The 20,555-nt window shown below is 40.3% G+C and overlaps 1 protein-coding gene across 10 annotated transcripts; it reads left to right on the top strand.

The window, feature by feature from the left end:
- Positions 1-828: 828 nt before the first annotated feature.
- On the top strand, positions 829-20,523 carry LOC102296670 (girdin). Of its 10 annotated transcripts, XM_005924991.2 has the most exons (30): positions 829-1,079; positions 1,596-2,020; positions 2,101-2,192; positions 3,428-3,533; positions 5,839-5,908; positions 6,217-6,275; positions 6,361-6,444; positions 6,594-6,734; positions 6,896-7,074; positions 7,935-8,016; positions 8,718-8,876; positions 9,045-9,191; positions 9,338-9,482; positions 11,410-12,057; positions 12,151-12,356; positions 12,454-12,648; positions 13,319-13,449; positions 13,556-13,697; positions 13,774-13,947; positions 14,234-14,395; positions 14,535-14,812; positions 14,969-15,112; positions 15,225-15,411; positions 15,606-15,751; positions 15,939-16,031; positions 16,607-16,818; positions 17,479-17,559; positions 18,128-18,364; positions 18,539-18,604; positions 18,853-20,522. In XM_005924991.2, the coding sequence occupies exons 2-30, from the start codon at positions 1,958-1,960 to the stop codon at positions 19,935-19,937; spliced, it is 5,514 nt and encodes a 1,837-aa protein (XP_005925053.1). In that variant the 5' UTR covers positions 829-1,079; positions 1,596-1,957; the 3' UTR covers positions 19,938-20,522. The 10 variants fall into 10 exon arrangements, 9 of the variants coding, with proteins under 9 accessions (XP_005925053.1, XP_042077540.1, XP_005925054.1 ...); XM_042221606.1 differs by lacking the exon at positions 829-1,079 and having other exon boundaries at positions 1,435-2,020; positions 9,407-9,482; positions 18,853-20,523; XM_005924992.3 differs by lacking the exon at positions 829-1,079 and having other exon boundaries at positions 1,436-2,020; positions 13,559-13,697; positions 18,853-20,523.
- The last annotated feature ends 32 nt before the right edge of the window (positions 20,524-20,555 follow it).

The raw sequence follows: 20,555 nt of genomic DNA, 5'->3' as shown, positions 1-20,555 counted from the left end.
TTGAACCTATATACTGTGAGTGATGGGAGACAAGAAGAAAAATTCTTCTGTATAAAAATCTATGATAATGTTTATTTGTAAGTAAATGTGGAGGATCATATGTCATATCGAGTAATTAATTTCTGTATCTTTCTGTAGCAACAATTACTAAAGTCAAGAGTGGTGCAGCCCACTCACAAATCAGAAAATTCAGTGGGGCCTTAAATCTTAACTTTAAACAAAATGAAAGTGATGTATTTCCTTGAACATTTTACTCAAAAAAATATAAGCAACACAGGCTGTTGGCTATAAATTGCTAATGCTACCTAGTGTTAAGGCCAATGTATGGCCCACTTTCAGTACAAGAGCAAAAAAATTTAGGTCAGATTAATGAGTCGTACCACAAACTAACCTGCTATTACCAATTTGAATTCTGTCTTATAAATCAAACTGTCTAACTGTACATACTCACTTGAGTGAGTAATTTCAACCACAATTTCTCTTATTTCTGCAGCCAATCTGCAGTACCTTTGATGCCTAGCAGGGTGCCTCAACCCACACTTTAGGAACCACCATTCTACTGTTCTAAAGCAGTAATGTAGACTTGTACACATTTACAGTTATTGTTGGAATCATAAATGGACAAAACATATAGAAAGATCAATTGCACAATTGTTCATGATGTTATCTTACGAGTAATATTGACCAGATATCAATATCATTCAGGGTTATTGTGACACTCTTAATATAAACACAACTTTACGATTTTAAATGTATAAACTGTAATTTGTAGCAATGGGAATTGCATTTACCCATGTGTTCCGCCCGGAGTCTTGAGAGTGTAACACCGGAAGGTGAGAAGTAGACTCATGACTGTTTATTAAGAGTTTAAAATAAGTTTACCTCGGACGAGGGAAAGTTCAACCGAGCATCTTGTGGAGTTTATAGAGAGAACAAGATGAAACATAATTTATCTAGAAATTGTGCACAAAAAATGTATAACTTAAACACGAGGTGGTGCTGTTACACCATTATGGTCTTTTGCGTGCCAAAGTTTTGTACTGTGAGTTTATTTTGGATGTATTCTGATGTATTCAGAGGTAAGAACCTCAACGACGTCTCTGATATGTTTCTAGATTAGTCTAGCAACCTTTTGAATTCAGATTAACGCTTTTAGTGATTGCTGTGCTTTCTGGGTTGGACTGTGTATTTCTGTATAAAATTACCGGTGGGCTGCATTTTCTTTTTGGGGGAGTAGGGGGATTTAATAGCTCCACTTAGCATCTACGAGCAATGCTAAGTGGCTACAGCTGAAGTGGATGTATCATCAGCAGCAGCCTTACTTCTGCTGCCCGGTGGAAAAGAGGCTACTGCTGCTGCTGCTGCTGAAAGGAAGGGGTGGGGGCGCTATCACCATGGTAACAGATTAAAGGCAAAGTTATTTCGGCGTTTCTGCTGCAGTAACTTCAAAATATGAACCCAAGGGGAATTTTTTTTTTTTTTTTTTGAGTTAAATTATATTAGGGAGGTGATATTTCTATTTGGCTCAAATGCCACTTTTTCAAACTTCTTTGCTCCTTTAAACATCCCTAATACAGCAGTGCCAACTCTTTCAGTGCGACGAGCAGAGAACAGGGGGGAGGAGGAGGAGGAGGATTGACAGCAGATGCCTTTGCAGCAGAGGACCAGAGAGGATGTATGTCCGTGTGTGCTGTTCCGGGACAAAATCCGAACATGTTTAAACGTTCACTTATCGAAAATTAAACCGCGAGATTTTACGAGTTTGTGAGAGAAAGCAAAGACAATTCAAAGCGCAGTGTCAGAGGGAATTCTTCTCTAAAGAAGATGGACGGGACGACCTGAATAGACGAATGGATCACTTCATTTAAAAGATGTATTTCGTGCTATCATTTTTTTTTTCTTGATTAAATCAACTTGGATGTTCTATTGAGACCAGTCACTCAAAGCCTAGCTAACGATGGAGAGTGGAGTTTTTCTGCCCTGTCTGGATCAGTTCATGCTGAGCCCACTTGTCACTTGGGTAAGTGATGTACAATGCTCTGGTCTCCTCACAGATACTGTGATATCGACCTCAAATCCCATATTCTCTTTGCTGTTTAGGTGAGGACATTCGTGCCAAATGATGGGGGCATGCACTTGGATTTTTCTGAACTGCTGGATGGAGTCTTTCTAAACGACATAATGACCCAAATGTAAGCAATTTCATCCCAGTTTGAGCCTCCTGTTCATTTATCTGATTTTCAATCTAAGTTGTGTCAAGATAAATTCAGATTTTTGGCTGACTGTGGTCAATAAAAAATCTTTTTTTTTTTTTTTGCTGATTTCTGATCCTCTTGCTTCATGGTGTAGCATCCACTGATACTGTATGAAGCATCTGCTAACATTCTTATCCAGGGATCAACAGTACCAGCTTTGTTACTCTGCAGTAATAAAGGGGATCTTTGTAGTCAGCTGCAGACTTCCTCATTACTGACAGGTTCGGGTGTCTGACATAAATGTTAGAATTAGCATAAAAGTTACCCAGAGATGTACGGCTTGAGACAGACCAGACTGAAGGCAAGAGATTAACCAAAACATGAGAGACCTCATCCATACTGGCAAGATCCTACTTAAGAGATTATGATAGTTTTGCCTTATGTTCTGAGGGAATTACCCTCGTCCTTAGCAAACACTACCAAACCAGTGTGTTAAGCCTTCATGTGCAAGTTAAATGACACTTCAAAGATTGATAGATGACTCCGAACTAAAACTGAAGCACTCCAAAGAAAGAGGAAAAAAACTATGATCGAGTGCACTTGTGGATAATGCTCTTTAGCCATTGCAAATCTATAGTATCCATTCACCCCAATTATCTCCCCAGGGTCACAATAACCAGTTCTACATGAAAAAAAAAAGTTGCACTGAAGGGAGGGGAAGAGGCGGGATAATCTCCTGGATTGGGAAGACCCTTTGGGATTAGGGCCTGGTGTTTAGTGCCACTGGGACACAGATGGGAGGGGGAAAGAGTACAGAACAGGATAAACAGCACACAGAGGGAGACTCGGCAGCTCAGCATTATATTTGTGTCTGTTTCAATAATTATGACTGACTCTTTTTACGCTTTGCCTTCTTCTTTTTATCATCGTATATTAAGCGTATATATATGTTTCACTTTCTCAGTAATGAAATCTTACCTCCATAACAACCTATAACAACATCAAGCTTTAGAAACACAACAAAACAAAACTCCAGTTTGTTGGCAGGAAGGAATGATGTCACACAGGCTAAAGTTGGGAATGAATAGGGATCTTGTGAATGTTTCCGAGTCCAGATTTCTATCAGTTGCAGCTTCTTCTTATCCAAACATGTTAATTATGTTTGACTGCTTGTTGGTTGGTTTGAAAAAGGCAGTAAAGTCAAGTAAAACACTTTTATGTTACATTTTCAGAAATCCTTCAGCTTCATCTCAGGGTGCAAAGAAAATGAGCAAGGATCCAAGTCAGAGGATCCAGAACCTGAACTTTCTCGTGCAGCAGATCAAGACATTTTACCTGGTGAGTTCCCATTTTTTTATAGATACAGCAGCAGCTAAGCTTTCAATCTCCCTTAACATCAGATTATAATATAGTCTGGGTTTACTTTAACTTCAACATACTGGATGACTTAGCAGATCAACTAGTTCTTCTTAAGATGCATGACCTAAATTTCAGTCATGTGAACATCTGTGTAATCGGCACAGGAGCGGCATTAGAGCACAGCCAGAGCCAGAGTAAAGCTGCAGTCAGAGTCACAGACAGAGCTTTAGACTGACGTATAAAGTTGCAAAATTCATGGGCAGACACCAGTGGTGTTAAAATCTTGGATTTTCTGTCTGTGTCAGAGTAATTAAGCACAATTTAACCCTTGAAATCAGTCAGAATCACCAGAGAAGCAATTTCACTGAGAACAGGACAATGAATTGATTATCTTAAGGAAAAGATAATCCACACAAATGAAACCACAGTAGCAGTATTTCTACTGTAGTTGCTTTTTGAAAACATACATGTATGTCTGCTAGTTATGTTGTTAATAGTACCTCTGCACACCAACACAATACATTTTAAATCAAAGAGTCAACATTCAATGAAGTTCAGACTTTCATCTTTAATTCAAGAAATCAAAAAAATGCATTAATTGTTTAGGAATTATACACAATTTTATACAGATCGTCTATTTTTATACTAATCTTAGAGGCTGAAAAGTAACAGAACAATTGACAAACTCAGTAATGAGGTCCAACGGGATGTCCATGCAAGTGAAGATAATCTTTAGACTGAAAAACTAGAATCAATCTGTCAGAAACTTTAACAGTGGACAAATTATTCTTTAAAAAGGGTGCATTCCAACACGTTCTCACTCCCAAAGCGTAACATTTTACGCTAGGTGACAAAACGTCGACATGTTACGCCTCGGGAGTGAGAACGGGCTGTGCATTCTGAACTATACCGGGCTATGATCTCTACTCTGATGTAGCTAAATGCTGCAAAATTGATTGAACAGCAATTCACAGCATAAATAGATGGTGACCCAAACACACTGTAAAAGCAAACCAAGAGTTTATCAAGGCAGAGAAGTGGGATATTCTTCAATGGCCAAATCAGTTATCTTATCTCACCTCAGTAGAACAGGCTTTTCAGTTATTGAGGGCATAACTGACGGAGGAGAGAACCAACAGAAGACAGGCAGGAATAAAAGTCTGGTAGAGCATCTCAACGGAGGAAACAGCATTTCGTGATCTTCATGGGTTCTAGACTTAAGACTTGCTGTAAATGATTTTTTTATCCAAATGTTAGAACAATCCTTATTTCTTTAAAATTATGGCAGTTTGTCCACTTACTTTTGAAACTTTGAAAATGAGGAACTATGTATAAAAACGTCTGCAGTTCAGTTAATGCTATACTTACGTTAAACTCATCGAGTTAAAGCTGAAACTCTGCACTCGACTTCTCTATACAGTAACGTTACACAAACAGCTATATTACACAAATTGTGTCACTATCCAAAGACTTCAGGACCTAACTGTACACATTTTAAGCTGTTTGTCCCCAGTGAATGGAAACAGAGACAGTCTGAGATAAACTGCAGCGTGCCATGTTTATTTTCGCATTAAAATTATTATTAGTAAGGCACTGTAGATCTAGGGCATCTAGAAGTGTTGCAGTCTATTTTTGGTTATTTTCATTCTCTAAGATCAGTTAAAAGACTTGACCGCTGCACTGGTTTAACTGGAACATTCAGCTAAATGTCAGTGTGTGAACATGGTTCAAAGTTACAAGGCTAACATGTTTAGTATGTATAACGCTGTCTACAATTACAACATGAGTATAGCATCTAGCTTGCTGTCATTTAATAATTTGTGCTAAACAAATAGTGCAGCTGCAGCTGTTTGAATTAGTGTATTTTTGTTTGATTTTGACCTAATGGAGCTAAAGCTTACATTAAGGAGATGCAGTGATTCAATATAAAAGAGACAGAATAATAACAAGTGCAGTTCTATAGAGGAGCTTTCGCATAAGGTTCAAAAAGAAAGGATGATGGGAAACTTAGGCAGGGACAAGGCTGCAGCAGTTTTACAGAATTTCACCACGGCACCAGGGAAACTGGCTCTGTCATTTACCCATTCAGAGCACTCACCATTTGTTGGCAGTGTTTCTATACATGTATTTGAGCAGGTCCTATGTGCTGTACATACATACTTCTCCATCTATTCAAACACTTTGGCTAGAATGCAAGAAGTGTTTTGTCCTTGTTTCACTTTAACCCAAATGTGGGGTTTTTCTCTAACCATCTCTCTTCTCTTTTCTGTCTCTTCTTTTGTAGGATAATCTGAGACAATTAATCATGACTCCTTTGCCAAATGTGTTGCTGCTTGGCAGGACTCCTTACTGTGGTATGCTCTTTAAAACGATTATACATTCCCAATATGCACCGCTTGATTTTCAGTGGTCAGTGATTTCTGAATAGTTAACAATGAAAACCTTTGAGTCTGTAAAATGAAACAGACTCTTTTCAGCTCCTTTAATTCAACTGCACACCGCTATCAGTCTGATAGCCGCACTAACTTCTGATGGCAATGCTTCGGCAAGTGATGACCCAAATACACCAACCAGCGCTGTGTTCAGTTTAAATCCGTGACAGCAGTCCTACTTCGATCCAGTGGGTTTGTTTTCCAATAATTCAATTTCTTTACTCTCATAGAACAAAGCCTGGATGAAATGAGGAAACTTTTGCTATTACTATTGGGATGTGCAGTTCAGGTAAATACTGAGTGATTCATATTTAAAAATGATGTTTATGTTTTACGTTTCTGGGTCAGATTTGTGCATTTTTGCATTTTTCCAGTGTGAGAAGAAAGAGGAGTACATTGAGAGAATCCAGACACTTGACTTTGAGACAAAAGCAGCAATAGCTGCTCATATTCAGGAGGTATTTGACTTTATATGACATATGCTTTGAATGCTACAGCGGTTTTTTTACAGGTAATCATTTGTTTTTGTGCAGTTGTTTGTGTAGTTGCTGTGTTTTGTATTATTCGTTCCTCAACTACGCTGATTGTCATGTCCCGTGTTTAACAGTTGACTCACAGTCAAGACAATGTGCTGGATCTGCAGTGGTTGGAGTCTAGTGAGCTGCACCCCGATGACATGGAGGCAGCAGTAAGGAACGTGACCACACACCTCCGACACCTGCTGGATCAGAGGGATACCCATCTGGAGGTACTTAATTTTCATATTTACAAACAGTATTAGCTACATATTTTTATAGGAACAATGGATATTATTTTATTAAGATGCTTTTCATTTTAAACTGAGCTCAGATACTGCACACTCATCACTAATGTTCAACCTGTAGTATTAATCCTGCTTCCTATCTGCAGACTATAGCAGAGCTAATGCAGGAGAAAGAGGGTGTGGTAAGTTTGCTCAGTAGCCCCTCCAGCCCACAGTCTGCCAGCTACTCTCCTACAATTCAGCAGCAGCAGGTGGGGACCCAGCAACACCTTGCAGTCGAACTGGCTGACTCTAAGGCAAAGATCAGACGACTTAGACAAGAACTGTAAGTATGTGATAGGTGGGAAAAATAATTGTTTTCTTTGTTTGTTGACCAAAATTAGCTTAAAAGTTAAGATATAGAACATTTTCATATGAAAGTTACTATATAGATTGGATCAATGTTAAAAAAAAAGGCAAACTAATACAAAAGAGGTTGTAGTAAGTTGGAATTTTTGTAGCACTTTTCTGCCCAGATTTATTTCATCTGTTGTCCCCTTCATGTCACCAAAATGCTTGCAGAGTAAAGCATTTGCTTTTCTCCCACATTAAAAGATTATTAGGTTAAGCATTGTAGAGTTCCTCCTAACGGTGCTGATTGGTAAATGGGTTTCCTCTGTGTAACTGCCAGTAGGGAATAAATAGGAGGTAGAGAGAGAGAGAGAGATAGTACAGGATAAGAGATGCCCTGCAGAGTTTGGCCCACATTACTGCCTGCTTGGCAGGTTCAATGCCTATGCACTACCACTGACCCATATTTGCTCTGCATATCTGCAGATACTGCACACACGAACACACGCACGCTAAAGCTGATCCAATCAAGATCTCAGTTCCATCATTGCTGTCCATCCCATCAGCTCACATACTGTTCAGAAACACAATGTCACATAAAGCCATGCTCTGATTTTTTTGAATGGCCTTAGACTATTCTTTTTTATATAAGAAAATTAACACACTTTTTTTGTCATCAGCATGTGGGAAGGAAAGAAATGAAGCTTAACAGCTAATGTTTGATCCATTTTGTCAGAATTGCTTATATTTCTGTTATGCTTACTTATTATTTAAACATTTTCAATTCGTGTTTAAAATGTAGCGCATGCTAACCTCCCAACTTTATGTCTCTCTGTGATCCACACATGACACCAGAGAGGAGAAGAGTGAACAAATGCTGGACTGCAGACATGAGTTGGAGAACATGGAGGCTGAGCTGAAGAGAATCCAGCAGGAGGTCTGAAGTCAAAGAACACGTTGAAAAAAAAAAAAAATCACAGCTAATGGTGACAAACAGTAACCTCCTGACCTCTCTGCAGCTTATGCAGATTATTGAACGCTGTACTTTGCTGCAGCTCCGTGCTTAATAACTACTAACTTAAACCTCTGAACACTGACTCAGATGTACAGCTAAAGCCCCTGTGGATTTGTCTGCTCGGGAAATCTCAATTTGCATTTGTGGCTTAGATGGTCACACTAGTTAACATGGTTCATATATTTATAACAATTAAATATTTAGTGAAAATAAAAGCAGTATTTAATTTCTTACAGCCATTTTTGTCTAGTGGAATGGAAAAAGTTATTATATCACCTTAAATTTTATATTGTTGTGAAACACTTAATCGTGATCTTTGTCTCTAAAGGTTCTTTATTAATAACATTTTACTTACTTATATGTGCCTTGGCTTTCCCTGATAAAGTTATCACATGATAACAGATCGGATGTTCACGTCTTACCATAACAAAAAACACACAAATCTACCATTCGTGTTTCCAACTAAACTAAGTCAGTGTTCTCTGCTGTTTTAGCTATTTGATGTTGAACTGATGTTTGATGATGAACTTTAGAGTTTATGGCGGAAATTTCTGACTATAAAAAGCTGTATCAAGCTTAAGACTTTTTTGTTATAAAACATTATTTTCTCTTAACTTTACCAGAATTCCCAGTTGCTTCTGGATGCACGCACAGCCCGCACTTACCGTGATGAACTGGATGCCCTGAGAGAGCGAGCCATCAAGGCGGACAAGCTGGAGAGTGAAGTGGGACGCTACAGGGAGCAACTGCACAAGATGGAGTTCTACAAAGCCAAAGTGGAGGTTGAGGCAGAATAAATACATGTAGAACATACATACATTACAAACATACAATAGACTTTTAATTAACTAGTGTAGTGAAAGATTCAAATAAAGAGAAATATGATGATTGGGTGGGATTCAGTGTGGTTTAGTATTTAAGGTGAATTTAAATATTTTTTCATGTTTCAGGAGCTAAAGGAGGATAATAGGGTACTCCAGGAGACTAAAGAGGTTTTGGAAGATCAACTGGAAGGCTGGAGGGCACGCTCAGATAAAATCCACCAGCTGGAGAAACACAATCTGCTGTTGAAGGCCCAGGTCCATGACATGGAACAGGTCAGACATCTCCACAGAGTTTACCAGAAATATCATTTAAAATATCTGGAAGGTTAGATTTCATCTTTAATGTTCATCTAGCTTGTTCACCAGCTGGACAGGTACCGCTCTTATACCACCGCTTATAGTTTGGGTTTTCACTTAAGGAGAAGGAGGCAGATCGGAGGCGCATTGAGGAATTGCAAACGGACAACTTGGCTTTGTGTTTGGCACAGAGGAGGAGTATGGAGGAGTCCCAGCACCTAGGCTGGGAGTTAGAGCAACTCTCCAAGACCACAGAAAGCTCCCAGGGTAAGAGTGGGTGTAAAGAAGGAATAATGAGAGCTTAGGCTAATCTACAATATATTGCCAAAAGTATTCACTTACCCATCCAAATCACTGAATTCAGGTAGTGTGCAGAGGTGACCAACTTTCTGCAGAGTCAGTCACTACAGACCTCCAGACTTCACGTGGTCTTCAGATTAGCTCAAGAACTGTGTGTAGATAACTTCATGGACTGGGTTTCCATAGTTGAAGAGCTGTATCCAAGCCTTACATCTCCAAGTGCAATGCAAAGCATTGGATACAGCAGTATAAAGCACGCCCCCACTGGACCTTAGAGAATTGGAGACATGTTCTCTGGAGTGATGCATCACACTTCCCCATCTGCCAATCCAATGGATAAATCTAGGTTTTGTAGTTTTCCAGGAGAATAATAATTTTATGACTATATTATCCCAAGTGTAAAGTTTGGTGGAGGATGGATTATGGCATGGGATTGATTTTCAGTTGGGCTCGGCCCTGTCACGGCTGCATAGCCGGTGTGGCACAAAAGCAGACACGGGAGAGTAAACTCAGTGTATCAAAAGGCGAGCCATTTATTTGGCTGAAAATACATAAACATAAAACAAGGCAAAGCGAGCTGGGGAAAAAACTAAACTGAAACCTAAACGGTGAAAAAACTAAGATTAACTATGAAAACTGTGAACATTAACGTGAATCTGAAAAGGTGTATGCAGAACTATAACGTGAAAAAAAACAATGAACAAGCATCTGAACAGAACGCATGAACTCAACTTGAAACCCAGAGTGGCGTAATACAAGACAAACAGACGACCTGACACTGAACTGTGGAAAGAGGACTTAAATACACAGAAGTGTAATGAGGGAAGTAGTAACACCTGGGGAAACACAGCTAACACAAATGAACCTGACCCCACAGGGAAAACAAAACTAAACACACTGAACATGGAAACACAAGACTTTCAAAATAAAACAGGAAACATGGAGAGACATAGACATAATAACACAAGCTTGACACTTCAAAACAGAGACAAAAAAGTGCATGACAGACTGACACAGAAGACAGGAAAAGACTCAAACCAGGAGACATAGATAAAGCAAAAACTAGAATAAACTCAACTATATCCTAACTCAGGGGTGGGCAACTCCAGGCCTCGAGGGCCGGTGTCCTGCCCCCTTAGTTCCAGTGAAAAGAATGAAGACATTTTGGACAATTTAATGCTCCTAATGTATAGGAATAGTTTGAAGATAGCCCAGTGCACTCAGATGAGCAGTGCACAAAGTCCTAAAAGAAATGGATCAGCAGGTTTGGCATGAAAGACCTTGACTGGCCTGCACAGAGTCCTGAGACTACAAGCCAGGCATTCTCGTCCAACATCATGTCCAACCTCAGAAATGCGCTTCTGGATGAATGGTCAAAATGTTCCATAAACACACACCTAAACCTGGTGGAAAGGCTTCCCAGAAAAATGTGAAGCTGTTATTTCAGGAAAGGATGGGACGACATCATATTAAACTCTGCGAGTTAAGAATGCTGTGTCATTCAAGTTCATATGCGTGATTACTTTTTGGCAATATAGTGTACTTTCCAGTGAGAGTAGATAAGGATAAGTTATGTAAAGGTGTGCATGCATTATTGTGCCATCTCTTAAATAAGTTATTTACTTGAAATACTCGACAATCAGGCTTAAGATGTGACTTTTATTGTCTTTGTTAAATGAATCTCTGTTACAAAAAGTGAATCAGAGGCATGTCTGTACATATGAGTGGCGCTTCTACTGATACCAAACTTATTTTTAATGATATTTTTGTAAATAGCAGCATTGCAGAATGTGAAAGTGACCAGTTAATAACATTCCTAGAAAAGTGAGCTATTTTCATTTGTTTCTCTCAAGCGTCTTGCAAACTAACTGTGTGTTTGTGTGTTTGTCAAAAGGCCAGCAGACCCTGAGTGAGGAGGTCAGTGAGAGGGCCTGCAGTCGATTGCTGAAACTGGAGAAAGAGAACAAACATCTCCTGAAGATTATAGAGGAGCTCAGAGCTTCTGTTAATAACATCACACAAACCAAACATAGCCACCTGGCGATGTGTAGTAACAACTGTACCTCATCAACAGACGAGTCCTCAGTGTTGCAGACCTCCTGCTCGAATGCTAAAAATCACTCTAATGGAGTCTCCCTCAGTATTGTAACAGAGTCGATGCTAAATGGGGATTTAAGCTGCCATCAGCAGCTAGACACCGAGGAGTTGGAGCGAGTCCAGAGTGTGAACCATCTCACAGATAATCCAGAGCGTAATATCCAGGAGAAAGGACAGCTAGAGGATGGAGATAGTGGAGACCATTTCAAAGAAAGGATGTCTGATTTGGAAGTCTTAGAAAACAATCACAATAGGCGCCATTATTTTGTGAGGTCACATGATCACTCGCCTGGCTCAAAGAACAGCAGTCCCCGCCATGAAAGCATCTTCACAGGTCTGCCAACACGCTCCTCCTATGCCAGCAAGCACACACAGCGGCTAGAGGCCAAGTGCAGGGCCCTGGACACAATAAATCAGCATCTACAAACTTCACTTGACAACACTGGTAGGTCCCATAGAAAATAAGTAGTGTTTTTGTACTTATATAGCAAAACATTTTCAGATTAATTTATTTCTTCTATCATTCTCCATGTTCAAGACCGAAAGGTTCAGCGTCTAGAGGCAGAGGTTGAGGAGCTGGAAGCAGAGAATCAGAGCCTGCAGGCCTCTTTAGAGGGACTTCGCATCTCTGCACGACGCCTGGAGCAGTTAGAAACAGAGAAGCAGACCCTGGAGCATGAAACAACTGCCCTGGAGAGAGACAAGAGGCAGCTAGAGAAAGAGAATCGACGACTCCGGCAACAGGTGGACAATTTATTTTTTTTTAAATAAAGATATCAGTTTTCTAGCGTTAGATAATGTTTGGAAACCTTATCGACTGTTCTACTTTCCTGTATTTCAGGCTGAAATCCAAGAAGCCAAATTAGACAGCAGTAATGTCTGTATGGCTAGCTTGGAAAGGGAGATGCGTTTTCTTGTAAAGGAAGTGGACGGATTAAGGGAAACTGCTGAGAGGGTGAAAGGCCTGGAGAGAGACAACAGAGAACTGACCAAGCAGGCTGCTATCGACCAGAGAACCCTGACAACTCTCAGAGAAGTGAGGACTGACTGGATGCATAACATGACCTACAGCGTTTAATACATTTATTAGACTGTCACCCAATCTAAGGTTTATGCCAAAGCTGGCCCAACCGTACTGGTAATTACTAAAATGATTTTATTTTGTGTTTCTGTAATCATTAATACACCAGAAGAACAAGCTTTTTATATCAACATTACATTTTTAACACTAAAATAAAAATATTGTTGTTATTCATGAATTTTCAAATTTACAGTTTTACTAAAAATACTGAAAAAATAGTAAAGAACATCATTATGTTTTGATTAAGATCCCAAATTTTAATTGTTTACTTGCAGTAAAAATTGTCTACTTTGCTGGCTCAAATTTAGGTATAAACATGAATTCATTTTGTTATTTACCTAATAAATAACAATATAATTTTTAGTTTTACACAAGCTTTTGACAGATTTCTAAAATATTCATATTTTCTTTATTTTTTATGAGTGGTGGTCTAATAAATGTGTTAAGCACCTTAACCTTTAGTGGCAGTCTTCATATAACTACTTCAGGCCAGCTAAATGACATTGCCGTCCCTTACATAATTTCCTTAGGGATTAATAAAGTATTCTGATTTTGATTCTGATTAAGCAATACTGCTATTATGGAAACCTGTTTGTTTTATTTGAAATGTATTGTCTATCATTAGGAGCTAGTTAGCGAGAAGCTGAGAACCCAGCAAAGAGACAATGAACTAGAGAGGCTTTCCCATGAGCTGGAAATGAAGGTCCTGAACCAGGAGAGTGCAAATCAGGCTGAACAAGAGAGACCAGATAACAGGTCTGTGCATACTCTTTGGAGCTTTCTGTTCCCATCACGTAACTATTTAAGAGAATGTTATAACAAATGCAAAGCTTTATAACGCAAAATAATTTTCTATACACAGCAGGTTCAAAATGCTCGAGTCTGAGCTGGAGACATCTCTGAAAAAGTCTCTGCAGATAAAAGACGACAAGTTGGCTTCTTTGGATGCCCGTCTGCAGGAATCCTCCTCTCTGAATCAGCAGCTGCGCCAGGAACTAAAGAGTGTAAGGAATAAAGTTAAGCTTCCCAGACCTGTTAGTTTCTCTGGATCCACTTGAACGACTGTCTTCCATCACACAGGTGAAGCTGAGCTATGAAGCCCTGCAACAGAGGCAGGAGGAAGAGAGGACAACATCAAGTTCCACACCTCCAAGAGAAACTGGCAAGGCCATGAGTGAATGGCTACGTGAAAGTCAGGAAGCTACCAAAGAACTGCTGAAGCTAAAAGATCGCCTCATTGAAGTCGAGAGAAATGTAAGTGACATTGTGTGTGTGAGAGAGATTGGGTGAATGAGACTCGTAGTAAAAAGTGCTTTGAGTGCTCAGTTAAAATAGAAAAGTGTCTAAATAAGTAGCAGTCCATTTACATTTCTGTAAACACATAAAGAGGAACATAGAACACATAAAGCTGTACAATATTAAATTATATCATGGGTTCCTGTACACAGAGATTCCCTATTTTTGATAATGGCACACAAATTATACTAAAGCTAATACCACGCTACAGTTTGTCATAATATCTTCCTGCTCTCTTATGCAGAATGCGACACTGGAGGCAGAACGCCAGGCTTTACAAGCCCAGCTAAAACAGCTGGAAAGTCAGTCTGACAGCCAGCAGGCTCAGGTCCTTGCCCTGCAGCGGCAGGCTGCCTCACTGCAGGAGAACAACACAGCATTGCAGACACACAATGCAACCCTGCAGGTGTCATTACAATACACACTAGTCTCTGTAACAGAATTCACATAAAAGCTTCTGTAATATCCTCTGGTAAGCTTCTGCTCTTGTAAACAGCATACATAAACTATTTATGTTACATTAATTCCTTGGTGTTTTTCTCCAGGTGGAAAAGTCAACACTGAATTCACAGAGCGCCTCCCTTATGGCCCAAAACACTCAGCTGCAGCAGCAGCAGTCTAAGGCAGAAAGTGAACGGGACAGTGCTATACATGAACGTGAAGAGCTGCGTGGTGCTCAAGAGCAGCTGTTACGAGATCATGAGCGCCTGGCAGTCCTGCATGAGCGACAAGCCATGGAGTATGAGGCCCTGATGGGCAAGCACGGCTGTCTGAAAAATGCCCACCGCACACTGGAACTGGAGCATCGCACTCTTCAAGACAGGTAGGTCACAAGAGAGCTGTGGACGATGGTAAAAGTTTGCATACAAGTTCATTTAAACCACTTGTCTTAAGGATCATTCATATCTTTAATCTGAGCATTGCCAGTTAACCTAAACCCAAACATGAACTTCATATTCATGTTTGGATTGTTATTTAGATACAACAGCCTGTTGCAGCAACGTAGCAAATTAGAAGACCTGGAGAAAGCCCTCAAGGAGGAGCAGATGAGGATGGCTTTGGAGAAAGAACAGCACAGGACAACGGCTGCTGAGTGCTGCAGACTCCGTGATGAGAAAGACTGGTGAGAACGTGCATGCACACAAACCTACACACACACATAAACTCCAGAGCATGTATATATATGTGGATATATCAACAAAGGAAATTTTTCTCATGATACATAATTTTTTAAGGCTGAACCAGACATACCGCCAGCTTCTTAACGATAACGAAGCGCTGACATCGGATCACAAGCAGCTCAAGAGCCAGCTGAATGAGGCCAAGCTGGAGCACACGTGGCTAGAGGCAGACTTTTCGAAGCTCAAAAAGGACTATCAGCAGCTCGACATTACGTGCACAAAACTCACAAATCAGTGCGAGGTATGCTTTCAAATCCTGTGAACAATCCGATGGTTGCATTAAAAAAACAACTTTCAACGATTTTTTTCAAATGCTTAACCAATTCAGAATTCCAAAGGGGCTGAAACCTATCAAACCTGTTTTCACAATTGCATATCAGTGCGTGCTTTTGATAGATGTTTATTTATAAGCATGCATGTTCATCTGACGCTTAGCTGCTGAGCCAGTTGAAGGGCAACCTCGAGGAAGAGAACCGCCACCTGCTCGCCCAGATTGAGACCCTGATGCTACAGAACCGGACTTTGCTGGAGCAGACTATGGAGAGCAAAGATCTCTTTCATGTTGAAGAACGCCAGTATATGTAAGTGCACAGGACAATAGTAAGTTTACCATGATCAAATCTTCATGCTATAGTATTTTGCTAATGGACTTAACAATGTTTGGTACCTGCAGACAACAAAACATATCGCTAATTAGGATATCAAAAATGCCCCTTTAGTGAGACCTAAATTCTATTGATGATTAACCTATAATCTCTCTCTTTTCAGTGACAAGCTTAATCATTTGAGGAGGCAGAAAGAGAAGCTGGAGGAAAAGATAATGGACCAATATAAGTTTTATGAGCCCTCGCCTCCTCGCAGGTAAGGGGACACCTTTATTTTCATGTTTATGTTGATGAAACAAGTTTTATAACTTTTTAGATAAATTCCAGTTCATACAGACAGTTATTTGATCAATTAAGGCAATTTCATAGCATGGAACATGATTCATTTGTATGTAGTCATATTTCTGGCATGTGAATGCATAAGGATAAAGCAAAGTGAAATGTTCAGTGCATCATGGCAAGACCCTCAGCAGCCTGAGCCTATAGCTGCATAACTCAGGCTAGCTTCAGGCTCACCTGAGTCGCTCTTATACTAATTAGAGGATCCTCATACCTGAAGGCTCTGCCTCCTGTTCAACTTTTGGAAACCATTGGAGCTGGAAGTAAGCCTGCACACTGAGAGTGAAGGTCTCTGTTGGGATACATCTTTAAGATATTCCTGAATGAACTTCAAGTATTGATTGTTTAATCTGATCACAAGAATTTCAAGCTTAATTCGATGGGTAAGTGGTGATGCTTAACCACATCGATGCTCAGTGCATTTTCTGTGCAGACCATCCTCTGTGTTATATTATTTATTTGATTTCCCTTAAATTATCTGCTCTTCTACAGACGTGGGAACTGGATTACTTTGAAGCTGAAGAAGCTGATGAAATCCAATAGCCGCGAGCATGGGCCTGAACGCCCACCCACACCCACACACTCACGCATTCCTGAGCCTCAGCTCTCCTGTCACGACAACAGTTCTTTCATCAGCTCAAATGGCTCTGGAGGCTCAGCCTCCACATCAGCATGTGATGTCATCTCACCCCAACGTAACAGCAGTGAGTATTTCCTTCTCAAATTCAAAAGATCATCATCAGAGCTGAAACATGCAGATCATACAGGTGCGTTCATGTAAGATCCAATTCACAGCCACTGTACAGAGATGCATGAGTGAAGTGACGGACAAATCAGGTCCATGTACATCTACGTGTGAAGGACGCTCATCTTCCCAGAATTTGACAAAAAAGCCATTTTCTGCCTTAAGATTTTCCATCAAGGTGCGAAAGCTTAAATAAATATGTGTATTTTAAACTAAACCTGTTTCCACATCATTTATATGTGCATTTTGGTAACTATACATATACCAATGGCAGTGTGTGAACAAACTAGTTATCAGTAACTCAGAAAGAAAACTTACAGAAGCATACTTAGTGTATTAAAAATCAGAGTATGTTGTGTGTGTTTCATGTTCAAAGCATCATTCTTTCCAGTGCATGAGGTGTGTCAAGTTTCTTGAGGAATCCTCAGTATTTCTCCCCTTTGTCTTTCTCTTGTCTTTATATTTTTATTCACTCCTCCCAACACCCTCGGCTCTCTTTTCCCCTTGTCTTTGCCCTTCCTACTTCTCCCCTCTCTTTCTTTCCCCTTACTCTCTGCTGGCATCCACACCCTCCCTTCTATCTGTTCTGCGTGTCTCCCATGTGGTCACTCTTAAAAAGCCACTCTGAAAATGTTTCCCCGTATGAGGAACCGGCTGAAGGACAGAGACAAAGTCAAGTCCCTGTTTCGGCGTTCCATATGTAAGAAAGACTGTGGTCCGTTGTCTGGCTTCATCTTGCCCTTTTTACTCTCTTACTTCAGTAATTCCAACAGCTTTGTGCTTTATGCTTTTTTTAATGCTAGCATACCACTAACTCATATCTGATTTGTCATTGTCCCCAAGTTCTAAAATAACTGGGTAATGTGTTAGCAGTGTGGACATCATTGGCAAACTCATTTCACCAGCCTAGTTTAAAGTTATTTGTTATGATATTGCATGTTCTTGCAGATACAGGCTGCTGCAGGACTTATTTTCTAACAGAGTGGCTATATTTGGAACAGTGTGGGGTATTTTATTAGAACCACAGAGGTCAAAGAAATGCTGCATTGCAGGAAGAGACTTTTGTGGCAGTAGCTTTGTAATCCCAGGCTGCAGTGAAAGCGAAACAGATTGAGATTATAATGTAAAAGCTCCATCCTTTACATCTGTTTATATAGTGACCACACTACTGGAAAAAAAACCCTCATAATCTTCACAGCCATTTCATCTTTCTGTTCCTTTACGTCATCCACATCCCACTTCTTCCATTCTTTCATCCAACAATGAAGCCCTGAGCAGCTTAGTCTGTCCCTCGCCCCCATTAGAGGTAAACTGCTTGCCTGACAGCTCAGTACAGCTGGAAGAGTCAGAAGCTGATGTGGAGGAAAGCAGGAAAGACCCACTGACCTCATCATTTACCGACTCCATCTCGTCCATCCTCCCCCTTCCTCATACCACCACTCTGCCATCTGTCCATCTCGACAGCACCACCACTGACATTGTTCCAGATGTTTCTGAGTTGACAGGTAGAGGCATCCATTAACCAGTGTTTGTTTTGTTTTTTCTTTTGTTAATTTTAATTGATTATATAGTAAAATAAAGTGCAGAGTAATTAAATTAAAACACTGTCACGCGCTGTTCTTGCCTAAGCATAGAAAAGTGTCATTCACACAATAATTGTTTTATTCTTTGCCCCACAGATAAGCATTCAAATGACAGCAATTTGCCATCTGGACTTGAGGACAATGATGAGCTGCAAAATCACGGTAAAACCTTTGAGATACTCATTTAGAGGATTCAACAAACATGCAGGAATTAAGACTAAATCCATCAAATTGCAATCATGACCTTGTTTCATATTAATCTCTATGTTGATCCTTAGTGCCAGCAACTGTTAACTGCTGCTCCCTATTGGTCATTTAGCATATCAAGGTGAAAGAGCAGAGAGATGTTTTTTTTTAAATGATTTTCATATAAATTTTAGCTCTGAAAAAACATTGTAATCTCTTTTCAGGGCTGAATTGCGCTGAGAGCAGGGCCCAAAGTGAGAGCAGTGTTGAGTTCAACCTGAGCCTGGAGAATGAGCCGTGGTCAAATGGAAGCAGCCCTGTCCAGCACCCTCCATCACGTCGTTCTTCCTCCTCCTCCTACCAACCACCCAGTGATGCCTCAACCCCCCTGCACACAAAGCAGCAGCACAAAGAGAAAGCCTCTACCATGCCCACTGCTAACAGTAAGATTTCAGATATCCAATGTGAACCAAAACAGAGAGATCCTGTTCTGCCTCAGGACTTCTGGCTTAGAAGGGGCACAAAAAGTATTCGAAGAGGGTCAAGGGGGAAGATGACAAGGCGCGCATCAGATTCAGGAGGTACAGGCAAAATCAATCCAGGACTCAATGGGATGAATCCTAAACTGAGCACAAGCAAAGCTGAAACTACCAAAGCCTCTGCTTGTTCACCAATCACAGTGTTGTATGTTCAGGGCAAGTCATCCTCAATGTCTGGCTGCCTCAACTGCTTCTCTTCCCCGATGGGAAAAGAAGGGCGACTTAAAGGGCCATGGTCTCCCAAAAGTCTCCCTCGCGCAAGCAGTGTCATTTCAACAGCAGAGGGCTCGTCCCGACGATCCAGTGTCAGCAGTGACTACAAGGTGATAGTCAAGACTGACCTGGTCCCTGTCCAGGTTTCAGAGTATTCAGAGAGCAATATTAAGGAAGAAGCAGCAAGCCCGAATCAACAACCAGAGCCAGAGATTAAGAACAGTGAGCCTGCGCCCATTCCTCCTGTCAAACCTCCAAGAGACCCAGCAGCTGTGCAGGAGCCACTTTTTGACTCCTCATTCACTTTCAAATCTGTCTTTTCCAATACAATCTTTGGTGATTCTGTGGTTACCACCACAACTAGTCTAGATGGGCTTGACACCAACCGAACCGTCCTCTGTCAAAATTCACCTCTGGATCAAACCTGTTCACGAGAAATCTCAAAATCTGTCGAAAACACACCGCAAACAGTTCTTAATATGGCAGATGAGCAGAGTCAAAATCCAGAGCATGCAGCTGGGCTGGAAGGGAAAGACGAGCAGCTCACAGTTGCATGAAAGCAGCCGTCACTGTCACATCACTGTACAATTAGTCACTCAAATAAAGCAGGTGGCTATGAAGCAATTATTCATCACAGCACACAAGGATTTTAAGCAATCAGTATGTTTGCACTGTATTACACTGGCTACCTAAGTACATAACTCCTATAAAAGTGTGTTCAATAAAAAGACATTCTGATATTTTTTTTACATTGCTTTAGTAATCAACCTGAGCAGCAGATCAAAAGTGTTACAGTATTATTTACACGTTGGTTAATGTTTTGCACAAATGATGTTTAATTTCATTCAGTGATACGTAGATAGATCTCCTGTTTAACCTCTAATTAATTAGATTTGTGCGTGTCATTCAGACCTTAGCCATACTTGTAAATATATTCGTGTTTGCCAAAAATATTGTATTCATTTTTGTAACTTCTATTTATGTTCTGTTCCTCATACACGAGTTATAACTTATTATGCACTGCTTTTAGAGTCTCTTTTATTTTGTATTTGAATCTGAGGTGGGAAGTGTTGCTCATATGTAAGACGTGTGTATATCTTCTACTACGTGAACGCTATTTTCCCTTAAATAAAGAAACCTGTGCAAAATGTGAAAAATTTTTTGCTCGTCATTCT

The sequence above is a fragment of the Haplochromis burtoni genome, unplaced genomic scaffold, assembly GCF_018398535.1.
Source record: "Haplochromis burtoni strain Fernald_Lab_line unplaced genomic scaffold, NCSU_Asbu1 Contig_70, whole genome shotgun sequence".
NCBI classification, from domain to species: Eukaryota; Metazoa; Chordata; class Actinopteri; order Cichliformes; family Cichlidae; genus Haplochromis; species Haplochromis burtoni.
This window is presented reverse-complemented; position numbering and strand designations above follow the sequence as displayed.

Excerpts from the sequence above, each read along its gene's own strand:
- LOC102296670 (XM_005924991.2), top strand. The coding sequence starts at position 1,958 with ATGGAGAGTGGAGTTTTTCTGCCCTGTCTGGATCAGTTCATGCTGAGC. Across the intron at positions 2,021-2,100 it reads TGAGCCCACTTGTCACTTGG|GTGAGGACATTCGTGCCAAA; the intron begins GTAAGTGATGTA and ends TTTGCTGTTTAG. Across the intron at positions 14,396-14,534 it reads CACACAATGCAACCCTGCAG|GTGGAAAAGTCAACACTGAA; the intron begins GTGTCATTACAA and ends GTTTTTCTCCAG.